Source organism: Lynx rufus, unplaced genomic scaffold (genome assembly GCF_022079265.1).
Source record: "Lynx rufus isolate CCGP_SWC_20201006 ecotype Redwood Valley unplaced genomic scaffold, mLynRuf1.p SCAF_16, whole genome shotgun sequence".
Lineage (NCBI taxonomy): Eukaryota > Metazoa > Chordata > Mammalia > Carnivora > Felidae > Lynx > Lynx rufus.
In genome coordinates, this window is record NW_025814830.1 from 9,092,480 (window position 1) to 9,105,173 (window position 12,694).

Sequence of the window (12,694 nt, forward strand, 5' to 3'; positions counted from 1 at the left end):
TAACCTCAACTTTAAGCTTCTCCCCGCGCTGCCGCAAAGCCAAGTTGGGGCTGCTACTATGTGGGGCCCAGCTTGGTCACAGGCCAGATAACCCCCCCCCCCCCCGCCATCTTTACAAGCACATCGCAGCGAAAGGCAACCGACTGGAATCTCAAAATGCCTGTTTGGAGCCCCTTTCTTCACAGTCCTTGAGGCAAACAAAACTAGAAGGCCTCTCCTGCCACGGTGTCCGAGCCTGTCCCCGCTACGGTCATTAGAACATTACATGGCACCAGCCAGCATCGGCCGAGTGGCAGGAGCTGTTATCGTGAGGCTCACAGCCCATTCCACGAGAGGAGAGTGACCACGGGTCCCTCGGCTCGGCTCGCGGGACCCCAGCCCAGGCCTGCCTGCCTTCCGAACACGAAACCTTTTCTCTAAAACTTCTTGCCTCAAGGGCCCTATGGATTCTGTCCACGCTTCTTCCTGTACACTACAATCAGTAGTGACATATGGTTTTAATTTAAAAAAAAAGAAAAAAGAAAACTGGAGAAAAATAAATAATACAGATTAGATTACGAGGACGAATTAAGAGCAGGGAAGCAATGAATGATTAATGAATGTGGGTCACTGCTGGAGGGTGTGTGGCAGGCCCCGGTGCTACCCCCTCCCGGGCGCCCTTGAGCCAGCCTGTTTAACTCCAGCCTCTTAATCCACAAAATGGTCATCACGCCTGCCCCGCAGCCTGGGTGGGAGCCAAATTAAAGAGTCCGTGCAAAGTGCCTCCACGCGGCAGGACGGGCACTCAGTGCAGATGACAGGGAGCTCCCCGCACCAGCATCTACTCTGGGCCAGGACCTGTCTGTCCCAAGTGCTTCCCCACCATCCACTCACTACCCCTCAGGGCAACCCACCGAGGCAGCGACTGAGCACAGAGAGGGGAGGTGACTGTCCAAGGCCCGACCACCGGTGCGACCGCGAAGTGGCCAAGCTGAGACAAACCTCACGATTATCATCCGCTCGTAGGAAGCGGGTCTCTACCGTGTGACCCCTGAGGCCCGTGGGCATTGGGCGACTTGCTCTGTCACCCAATGCTTCTGCCCCGACCCTGTAGAGAGACAGAGACTGGGGGACTCACTTTACGGAGGATGAGGTGGGAGATGGACGCATTGGCATCAATGATGATGGTGGACACCTTGTCATCGCGGATCTCCTTGAGCAGCGGCGTGGGGTCCCGGCTGTCATCCAGCATCCTCACTGACAGCGTCTCCTTGGAGATGAGGAAGCCACGCACTAGCTCCTCCAACCGCAAGAGGCCTGGGGGAGCAGGAGGGCCCGGGTTAGGGTCCCTGTAAGTGTCCCAGGGTGACTTCCTCCTCCTCCAGTGTAGGGGAGCCCAGGAGGGGACGAGGGCTGTACTGCCCAGAGCGTGGTTGGCTCTCTTGGGATACTGGGCCCGTGGACCCTGTGCTCGACCTCCACACACCTGTCCCCTGCCACCTTTCCGCCGCTGGGACGTGTGACGGGGATCTCAAACTTCACTCACGCAAGCCACATTTCCACTCCTCTCACCCAAGCCACCACCTGCCTGCCAGCCACTCAGGCCCAAACCCGGACAGCAGCCCGGCCTCCTCCCTCCCTCTCCCTCTCTCCCCCTCTCCCTCTCTTTCTGTCTCCCAGATGCGCCCAACCCACCCAGGCTCTATCTGCAGAGTGCAGCAGACCCCACGTGCCGCACCACCGCCACCACCCTGGCCTAAGCCACTGCCTTCCCTCACCTGTTATGACAGCCACACTTGTCCCCACGTCCGTCCCCGTCACAGCAGTCACAAGCGTGTAGAACAGATGTGTGCCTCCTCTGCCCCAAACCGTCTAACAGCTCTGGCCCATTGAGAGTGGAGGCCCGCATCCTCACAGCCCCCGGGCCCCACTCCACCCACCCACCCCTCGCCATCCCCTTGACCTGTCTCGCACACGCCACGGCCACGCTCCTGCCCTGTGGCCTTTACACTAGCTGTTCCCTCTTCTCCCTGGACCCCCATGCGGCTCCCTCCCTCTCCACCTTCAGATCTCTTACCCAAACATCACCACCTCGAGGAGGTGATCACCATCCCATCTCGAATGGGAGGACTTACTACTTCCTAGCTTCTCCCACAAGACAGCAGGCCTGACAAGGACAGGGGTTCTGGCCTGGCTCGCACACGCACCGCTCTAGCCCCAGGACCCAGAACAAGGTCTGGGCCGTGGCAGGTGTTCAGTAAATACCTTTTGAAAGAAGAGTTTCTCCTGGAAGTTACTGAGCACGGCCCTCACTCTTTTTCCAGCTGTGCACCCCACCCACAAACCCACCGGCCTGCCGGACATCTCCACTTGATGGTCTCCGAGACGCCTCGACCCCAACTGCACCTCCACCTAACCGTTCTGTCCTCCTCCTCCTCCTCCTCAGGCGGAACCCAGTCACCACAGCGACGGCGCCCTCTCCCTTCCCTCGTGGGTCCTCAAACCCATCCTGGCCTCTCCGGCCTGCCACCACCACCAGATACCTAACCAGTGCCCCTTCTTTCTGCCTGTCTCTGGCCTCCCGGCCATAGCTCGTGGCATTCTCCAGTCAGTTCTCTCTGCTGCAGCCAGCGCTCTTCCTGCGACACACACCCGGCCTGTCCCCCGCCCCGCCCTGCGTGGGAAACTTGCACCACCGCCATCATCCTCGGGCAGAGGTGCAGGGCCCTGCGTGGTCATGCTTCCTGCACGCGCTGCTCCCCTGTTCCCACACTGGGCACCGGGCTCCCTGGAAGCATCCTTGAGCCTCTCAAAGCGGCCACGTTCCCTGGGCCCTCGGCCCCTGCCCTGCCACACCCTCCCCTCTTCCTGACCCCAACTCCTCCCCAGCCTTTAGGTCCAGCTTAGAGGCCCCTTTCTCGGGGACACGGGATCTGAACTTTCAGACCCGGGTAGGATTCCCTTCTACGTGCTCCGACGGCACCCCGCCTGCCCGCTGACAGAGTATGGATCACTCTGCATCACAACCGCTCGGCCACAGCATCCCCCACGGACCCTGGAGTCCAATCCGGGACCACACCTAGTGCAGAACCGCCAGGGCCTCGCAGGGGCCTGGCACATAGGTGCTAGTTACTATCTGTTGACTAAATGGTCTCTCGGGGGAGGTGGGGGGGGGTCTGGGTTCCTGACGGGGAAGGATGGTGGGGACCAGGGGAGCCTGTGCCGTGCGGGAGACCAGATCTCTCGGGCAGGGGAGTTTGGGGGAATAAAAACAAAACACCCAGTTCTCCCTCACACTCGGCCTTGGCGCAGATGAGGCTGGCCGAGGGGTAGTTGAAGGACTTGAGGATTCGGGAGACGGCCAGGCTGACGTCCTCGTTACTGGGGTACAGGCTGACGGACGCGAAGCGCAGGTACTGCAGGCGGGGTGTCTCCTCGGGACCCACCTTGATGTGGGGGATCTGGACAAAGAAGGAGGCTTTGCTTCTATCCTGCGGCCTCCTCCCCAGCCTCGCCTCCCAGGGACCCACCCCTGCCCTGTCCCACACTCTGCTCACCTCCTTCTCTCCACAGATATGGCTCACGGTGGAGGCAGACGCAGGGCTGGACGAGGGCCCCAGGACGGACACGACCCCCTTGGGCAGGATCTGACACACTGCGAGGGGTGGGAAGAGACCGCGGTCAGGGACCTTCCTCTCTGTCCCCACCTGGCCCGGGAGCACATCCGATCCTTAGAGCTGCCCGATCCCCCTTGGCCGCCCCGGACCCAGAGGACCAATCCCCGGTCCCACCCGCTGCAGTGGACAAGACAGAGACAAATGGGGAGAAATGGCAAGAGGGATGGGTTAGACCATGAGAGAAACAAAGAAAGAACAAAGAGGAAAAACCAGGGACCTCCTGGCTGCAAAGCTAACGCCCGGCTCCTCAGCCTCTGTCTCACTCACTCCTCCTTTCCAACAACGCCTCACAGCCCCTCCACCCCACAACCACAGCGAGGGCCCCTCTCCACCCCACATCCCAAACACCGCTCTCCTGTGGCTTTCGTTTGCTCCTCTTTCTTCTGTGTTGTTTTTTTTTTTTTTTTTTTTCTCTTTTTTCCCCTTGAACTTGCGCGCGTCTCAAAGACTGGGAGGCAGAAGCTGTTTTTTCTGCCTGCCCGGTGCCCATTCTCATGGCAAAACCCTAACTTCTCCTCAGGGAACCATATGTTTCCCAGGACTGGCTGGCACCCAAGCCAGGATCACAGAACCACACTGTCCTGGCCACAGTGATTGGTTCAGAGATGGGGACGGGCTCAAAGCAGGCCATCAAGAGCCTTCCCCAGGTTTCTGCTACAATTATTACGTAGTTTGCTAAACAGGTAAGATGTAAGCTTTGAGCTACTGGGGCCGTCTTGCCACCAGTTAGGGAGGGTATTCCTGAAAACGAACCCAACTTAGAGGAAAACAGGACCCACGGATGAAGACAGAGAGCTTCCTGGGACATGATATGAACGCCTGGATCTAACCATGCCTGAAATAGTCCTGGGACATCATTTGAGTACCTGGATTTAGCCATGCCTGAAATTAGTCCTTAGGCCTTTTCGTATTATAAGCTGATAAATTCTCTTTTTCCCTTAAGGCAGACTGAGTGGGTTCCTGCCACATCCAACTAAAAGCATCCTAACTAAATGCCTTACCTTCCTCTAAACTTGATTCTTCTGTGCCTTCCACATTACTGAAGGCCCCGTTTGTGCAGACCAAATATCTAGAAACAATCCTTGCCTTTAATCCTTCTCTCAATAGACAAATTAGTCACCAAGTCCTGTCTCTTTTGTCCTCAAATTTTCTCATATCTTTCCCCTTCTCTCCCCTGCCCTACTTTTTAGGGCTCTCAACTCAGGCATGCCAACTCAGGCATGATCACCCAAATCTAGCCTCCAGATTCACCTTCCAGAAGCCCGCTCCCTGACCTAAACCCATTGGTGGCCCCCTTCTGCCTACAGGTGAAGGTGACATCTTTTAGCCTGCCACTGTCGCCTCTTTGAACTGGCCCGCCATTCTGCCCAGCCTCACCTCCCACTGCTGTCACACTTCAGCCCCAAAGTCTCTCATGATCTCACCAAGCATGTCCTGAGTCCAGGTAGCCAGGACAGGCTCAACCCCACACCCTGTTCTTTGGCTCCATATATCCCCCTCCTCTGCTCCAGCTCCAGACTATAGCATATGCCTGGAACACCATCTACCTCCTCACCCTCCATCCCAGCTTCTCCCAGTTTGTGTTCTGTGCTGCGCCAGTCAGAAAAGTACAAGAAACACTGTACCCCATTCTCCCTCTCGCTAATATGAAACACACGTGAATATAACAAAGGCTCTGATGAGGCCTGTAAGAAAGAAAACCAATCTAAGACACATTGCAGACAGCATCTCCTGAGGTATACGACCCCAACACATTTGTTCAAGAGATACCCATTAACATTTGCTCAGTCTGTCAGTATCCAACAAATACGTATACACCCCTACTATGTGGCTGCTGTTCTACAGGGCATACTTTGAGCAATGCCACTTTTTCTATATCCTGCTTGCCTTTCAGACCTCAGAACTTTGGTTTAGCCCTCTCCAGAATGCCTTCACTGTTCCTGCCCCTGAGGCCCCCTGGCCTCACTGTCCAGGCCCCTCATTACTCAGCTCTGGGCACTGTGTCCCCAGCCAGCCATGAGTTTATCTTTCAAATGAGGCTCTCAGCTCTTACAAGGCAGGAGCGGGGCTGGCACCCTCCCTACCTCCCCGTGCTCGGCAGCACCATCTCTGGAAAGGAAAAAGCAGAGCAGACATGAAGGAAGGGGCAGGTGGAGCTAGAAGGAGACAAAGCAAGCAAGCTGAGGAGGCCAGGAGCTGAGGGACAGACCGAGGGCTACCAGCCTGCCCTGCCTCACCCCACGCCCCCTGTGGCCCTGCTCACTGGTGTCCGTGGTCTCGTACTGGCTGTCCCGCTGAAGCTCAAAGATGTCTACTTCCACCCGGGCCTTGGCTGGGACTTCGATGATCCCGTTGATCTGCTCCCGGGCCAGAGCCAGGGCCAGACGTTCGCCGCGGCCACACACTGTCTGGTCGTCCAGGATTGCAGCTGAGGGGACACGGGGGTTGGGGACCAGACTCCTGGGTCCTGAGAAAGGAGAGGCTGGGGTCCTGGACTCCTGGGCTCTAAGGTAGGGGTGGGGATGCTGATATGGGTCTAGACTCCTGAATCTAAGGTTGGACACAGCTGGAGATCTGGACTGCTGGGTCCGGGCGGGGGGAGAAGGCGCTGGGGGCTGCTGTTCCCTGTCGCCGAGGAAAGCTGAGACCTGAAGCCCAGATTCCCGGGTCCTGAGGGATGGGCAGGCTTGGGAGGGTCTCTGCAGAGGCGGGGCAGGGGCTGTAGGGCCTCACCCATGCGCAGTGATGAGAGCACCTGGCAGCTGGGGCTGGCGAAGGCAACAATCAGCAGCAGCAGCAGCTCAGCCGGCATCTTCCTCCCCTCCTCATGGGGACGCAGCTGCCGCGGCCCCCACTCGCCACCTGCAGGGAGCCCCCCACCCATGGGGAGATTGCTGAGGTGGGGGCCTCAGAGCCCTTTGGAGGACTGCTAGATGGGGTGGTGACCGGAGACCCCGGGACATTGTGAGTGAGCGCTGAAAGGCCCTGCCCTTGTCAGAAGCTGACAACACCAAAGGCATTGATACGAAGGAAGCTCAGGCTCTGAGGAGCACTACCGGGGAGGAGCTCACGGCACTGAGTGGGACAGGCATGGCTAGAGGACATTCACAGCTACCAAAATGGGAGGGATCTCAAGTAAGAGCAAATTCCAGGGACCATCCCCACCCCAGTAGGAAACCAGGAAGTGCCACCCCCCACCCAGTCCCGCCCCTGTCTCTGGGCAGGCAGCGGTTACTAGGCAACAGAAACTGGCTGGAGAGGATGCGGTGGTTGCTAGGCAACCCCATCCCAGGCCTCACTTGCCACTTTCCTGACGTCCCTGGTTCCCACAATCCCGTGGGGAGAGTGGCCTGGACATCCGGGGTCTGGAGGGGAGAGTATCCGGGAGTTAAGGAAACTTGAGGAGAGAGGGAATGATGGAGAGAGACAGAGACACACGTGGAGACACACAGATGGAGACAGATGGATGGACCCGAGGCAGCTAAGGAGCTAAAAAAAAAAAAAAAGAAAGAAAAAAAGTAAAGAAAGAGAAGACAGAAACAGGGAGACAGAAATAGGAAGAGAGGCTTAGAGAAAGAAAATACAAAGACACCCAGGAAAGGAGAAAGAGAAAAAAACAGACAAAAATACAAGGGAACAAGAAGACAAGAAGACAGCGGGGACAGAGATGAAGAGGACAACGGAGTTTCTGGGTAGGGAAGGACAGACTAGGAGCAAGGAGGAAGGATGAGGCAGGAAGGCAGGGAGCCATGGAGACGGAGGAAGGTCAGGGTGGGGAGAGGAGCATAGGGCAGGCAGCAGAGAGGGAAATCAAGGCATAAGAGAGACACAGAATAGAACAGGAAATACAGAGAACGGAGAGAGGACACAAGCCCACTTGAGATGCCACCAGAGAGAGCTGGAAGGGAAGAGTAAGGCAGGGAGGCTGCTGTCTGCCAAAGCAGGTGCCAGACTACAGCCCCCCACCCTGCTCAGGGGAGCTGAGGATTAGGGGGAGACAGTGCATCTTTGCTTCCCAGACGGCTCCAACACCAGTGAGTTAGAGTCCTCCAGGTACCCCAGCCTTCTATGGGGCACCCCCCAGGCAGGGATGAGTTTGGCTGGATGCACGGCTTCTCCTGGCCGAGAGCCGTGCCCCAAGAGAAGGGGCGTTGGGCTTCCAGGAGAGAGCATCACTGTGAGGCCCAGAGTGCTGTGAGGTGAGCCTAGGGGTCTCGTTGCACCCCACCTGATCCCCATGGATGGAGGGCTTAAGGTAGTGAGACAGCAGAATGAAACCTGTCAGGGGAGGGTAGAGGCACAGTGCAAGATTTTGGACCATCCTGGTGGCCAGGAAAACCTAGGCCATGGCAGCAGGAGAGCCAACAGTCTCTGCTCTGCCCCTGACTCCCACGTGACCTTGAGCAGCTCCCTCTCTCAGGGCCTCTGGGAAAGGCAGGCTGAGGGGTGGGAGGGCATGGTGGACAGGCTGGGGGCTGCAGATGGTAATCCGGATCTACAGTGAAGACTTCAAGGGTGGAGGAGCAAGGGAAGTTGGGGGACCAGGAAGAACTCTCAGGGGGAGGATTGTGGAGGGCGGGGCTTGGAGAGAGGCAAGAGTTGAAGGGGGGTCATCCCGAGACATCAGGGGCTTCTGGGGACAAACCAGGGAACAGAGACTAGAGACAGGGAAGACGGAGGGAGAGACAGGGACCAGAGGGCAGGGTCCCACAGGTGGCAGACATGGGTGGGAGCAGAAACACAGAGTGTAGGGCCAGCGTCTGGGACAGCACATGGACAAAGACATACGGGAAGGCCCAGACAGAAAGACAGACAGACCAAAAAGAGGTACCTGGGGCTAAATGAGAGAGAAGGACCCACGCAGGGCGCCTAGAAGTGAGACACCAAAGGAAACGGAGACAAGACAGAGAGCGCGAGGTAGCAGAGGCAGGGAATCGGGCAGGCCTGAGCCCCACAGGCCCAGACACTTAGGCAAAGCCAAATAAAGGTGGAAGCATAGCAGCCAACCAGGCAGAAGGAGCCGAGTGAGGGGCCCTGCCAGGGGAGGCAGACAGACAGGAAGGCAAGACATCACCAAGGTGAGAAGGCAAATCGGTGAGACAAGTGGGGTGAGGGAGAGGGCAAACACACAAGAACACAACAGGTGCAAAGACTGCAGGAAGGGGAAAAATCCGCAAAACTCTGCAAAGGGAGAGAGCTAGTTGGAAAGAGAGCCGGAGAAAATGTATGCAGGAGCCACGCAGCAGACCTAGAGAAGAGGGAGGGGCGAGTGGGGCAGACACACACTAGAAGGGGCAGTGAGGGCCAGGGAGGGAAATGGAGGCAGGGAGGAAGAGCGAGGGGCACAGGCAGGGACAGGGTGAGTGCCCACATAAGGGGGCCAGTCCACACAGAGATGCACCCGCCAGGGTGTCTTGAGGAGGTGGTCAATCCCAGAGCCCACAAGGCCCGAGGCATGGGGAGGGATGAGGACAAAAAGGCCAGGCCAGGACGTAGAAGTGAGCAGAGGATGGGGGGTGAGTGAGACCACCAAGGAAAAGACAAAGTAGACCACGGAGTGGCTGCGGCTGAGGAGAAAGGAGCCAGGCCCAGAGTGGATCTGGGGGAGGAAAGCAGAAAAGTGAACAGGAAGACAGGCTCCAAGTGCAGGGGCAGAGGAGGACAGGGGAGCAGGGGCACAGGCAGAGCAAAGCGTGGATGGAGAGAAGTGGATAGAGGGCCAAACCTGTGGGTGCTTCCAAAAGAGCCAGACGAGATGCAGGGGAGTTTTGAAAAAGGGGGAGAGAGAGAGAGAGAGAGAGAGAGAGAGAGAGAATCAACAGAGACACAACAAGAAAGAGTTAGGCTAACAGCAAAGGAGACAGAAGTTGGACAGAGTCAGAGAGAGGCCTGAGAGACACACGAAATGGAGATGGAAAAAAAAGGAAAGACATTTCCAGGAGACGGACAGCGGATGGGACAGGGATGGCAGGCAGAAAGGATGAGGAAAGAAGAGAGGCGGAAACAGAGGGAGAACAGAGCCGGTCACCGGTCGCCGTGGGACCGCGGCTGGAGAAAGCAGGGGCGGAGACTGGCCAGGAGTCCCAGAGAAGGAGTGAGCCCGCAAGTAAGAGCCAGGCAGCCCCTCAGGACCCCAGGGGCTGGGGACAAGCTGAGCTGTGCACCCAGAAGAAGGGTGAAGAGAGGCTGAGGTGAACAGAGGTTGGGAGACGGGGGAGGCACAGGGCAGGCCCCTGCTCGTGGAGGGGGGCAGGGGGAGGTGGGGGCCCCACCAGACGGTCGTGAGCCCAGCCTTCCAGGACCCAGGCTGGCCCGAGCCCAACCCCCGCCCTGCAGACACTCACGGATCCTGGTGGGACGGAGGGCTGGGCTCCCTCGAGGCCCGAGAAAGACAACGGGGAGATGCTCTGGCGCTGGGTGGTGGTGTGGCCGGGGGCGGGGGGGGGGGGGAGAGGGCAGTCCACGGGGCCCCCTCCCCCGCCTCCGGCAGTGGCCCCCAACTAATCCAAAACGGGGGCTCCCCGGAGTGGGGAGGAAGGACAGGTGGAAGAGGAGAGGGCGGGCCAGGGAAGGGAGGAAGGGGAAAGGAGAAAATGGAGGAGAGAAGGGGAGAGAGGAGAGGGAGAAGGAGCAAATGGAGGGGAAGGAGGGAGGAAAGGAGGAGAGGAAGGTGAAAACGGAAGGGAGGGGGGCACAGGCAAAGCCGGGGGAGGGGGAAGCCGGCCCAGGAAAGGGCCCCCGCCCCCTCCCCTAGCCGGGCCGGCCTGGGGGGGCCACGGGGGGCGAGGACTGGCTGGAGACAAGGAAGCCGGCCATCAGGAGGAGTGGGGGAGGGGAGGGCTTGATTGGGGGGAGGGGGCCACCCCTTCCCCCCTCCCCCCTGGAGCCTTGGCCCTGCCCTGGATGAGGCAAGGGCCTGGAGTCCTCAAGCCCTCAGCCCCCACGGGAAAAGCATGCTAGGGGCGGAGAGAAGCCGAGGGGTGGAGGGGCTGGGGAGGACGGGGTGTTGGGAGACCCGGAGAGCCAAGAAGGGGGCAGGCGGTGAGGTGGAGAGATGGGGAGGAGGGAGAGGAGGAGGGAGGGAAGGATGGAGAGGAGCAGGTGGAAAAGGAAGGCAGAGGAGGGTGGGGTGTCCCGGGGGCGCCCGGTGCAGGGCCTCAGTGGGAGGGCCTGGCCACGGACTCCTGGTCCCCTGCGAGGCGCAGCCGCCGGCTCTGGGTCCCCAGCTGGGCCTGCCTCCCTGCTGCCGGCCACCGCCGCCACCGCCACTGCTGCCACCGCCACTGCCGCCAACACTACCACCACCACCACCACCTCCGCCGCCGCCGCCGCCGCCGCCGCCACCACCTCTCCTTCTCCCCTCCGAGGCCGCCGCCTGCCTGCCTGCCTGCCTGCCCGCCCGCCGCCCGCGCTGGGTCCTGGAGCGCGGGGCGGGGGGGAGAGAGATGAGGGAGGGAGGGAGGGAGGGAGGGAGGGAGGCAGGGAGGAGGGCGGGCAGGAGGAAGGGAGGGCAGCAGGCGGAGAAAGAGGAGGGAAGGGAGTGGGGGGGGAGGGGGAGACCGTATTGGTCGGGGCTGGGGGGCCTGCGAGGAGAATGCTGATGAGGGGAAGGCGCTGCATTGGATGGAGGGCCCACCCCGGGCCACCCCCTCCACCACCATGCCACCGCCCTGCCCAGGAGCTCACGGAGATGAGAGGCAGGGAGACCTGAGGAGAAGGCCATGGAGCTGGGGGGAGAGGGCTACAGAGATGAAGAAAAATGCAGAGGAAAAGCAAGACAGCCATCAAAACTCACAGAGGTGGGCCAAGGTCCACAAACCCCACAAGGACAAGAACAGGGGAAAAGCCCAGATAAAAAAGAAAAAAGCCTATGGAGGCATGGGAGCAGACCAGAGACAGCGACGGACCTCAGAGATGAGGGCAGCTGGTGGACAGAGAGAGAGTCCCCCAGGAAGATAGAGAGAGGCCCATGAGAACAGAAAGCACTCCCTGGACATAGGAAGTGGTCCACGGGGACAGGAGAAGGCCACAGACAGGAGGAGAGGCCCGCAGAAATGGAAACAAGAATGCATATCATAGAGACAGGGAGGCGGGCCAAGCAAAGTGGGAGAAGGTCACAGAAATGGGGATGGGTGGGTACAGATACCAGGAACCCGTAAACACAAGGACGTGTGGACACAAGAGGTCCCCTAAGGCGTGAGCAGCCAACTCCTGGAGACAAGGGAGAAGCCCCCAGAAGTAGAAATAGCCCCATGGAGGAGAAGAGATGGGGCGGCAAGTATGGGAATTCTCTATAATGCATAGAGACGTGATGCACCCAAGACATGAGCGGGTGGGGCGAAGAGGCCTTCCTTCTCTAGCTACCACTTGAGCAGAGAGGCAGTGGGAAAGGGCAAGGAACTGGAGGGCAGAGCCAGAAGTGGGAGACTCCCTTCCAGGGAGCCCACTGCAGCATCTCAGAGGGAGCTGAGCAGGACAGGGGGATGGAAGACAGAAGCAGTGACACAGATCTCGGAGTGGGGGTGGGTGGTGCACGGCTGGGTGGGGGGGTGAAATTTGGGGGGAAGGAACATGACAGTTGGCGCTGAAGGCTGAGCCCGTGACTCACCACCACCCCCAATGCTCGTGATGGGGAGGAGACACTGACACACTCACGTGCAGCCCCCCAGCACACGTGACCATATGCCTTTCTCACACACACACACACACACACACACACACAGAGCACATGGCAACCCTTACACCAGCTGAGCATAGGAAGCCCTCATCCCATATGGAGCATCCCTGACATACGTCTGACACATATACGGCATCCTGAAGGACCACCAACTTTGCATACACTTCCTCACCCTACGTGGGCAACACCCATGGTCCCCCAACACCCACCCTCAGCTCCAGCTAAGCCTGAAAGCCCAGACTCATGCCAGCCTATAGGCCTTTGTTTATGCAGGGGCCCCCCCAAAAAGAATGCCTATCCTCTGTAAAATAAACCTACCCCAGAAATCTAGTCCCATGCCACCACCTGCACAAAGACTGAC

General features: G+C 59.1%; 1 protein-coding gene across 1 annotated transcript in view; it reads right to left on the reverse strand.

The window, feature by feature from the left end:
• Positions 1 to 10,156, reverse strand: part of GRIK5 (glutamate ionotropic receptor kainate type subunit 5) — a 53,707-nt gene extending 43,551 nt beyond the window's left edge. Inside the window, exons 1-6 of the mRNA XM_047079165.1 lie at positions 10,001 to 10,156; positions 6,390 to 6,518; positions 5,920 to 6,084; positions 3,537 to 3,634; positions 3,275 to 3,440; positions 1,118 to 1,296 (exon numbers count right to left, since the gene is read on the reverse strand). Coding sequence (XP_046935121.1) covers positions 1,118 to 1,296; positions 3,275 to 3,440; positions 3,537 to 3,634; positions 5,920 to 6,084; positions 6,390 to 6,468 — 687 coding nt within the window. The 5' untranslated portion in view covers positions 6,469 to 6,518; positions 10,001 to 10,156. The remainder of the gene's footprint in view (positions 1 to 1,117; positions 1,297 to 3,274; positions 3,441 to 3,536; positions 3,635 to 5,919; positions 6,085 to 6,389; positions 6,519 to 10,000) is intronic.
• Between the last annotated feature and the right edge of the window lie 2,538 nt (positions 10,157 to 12,694).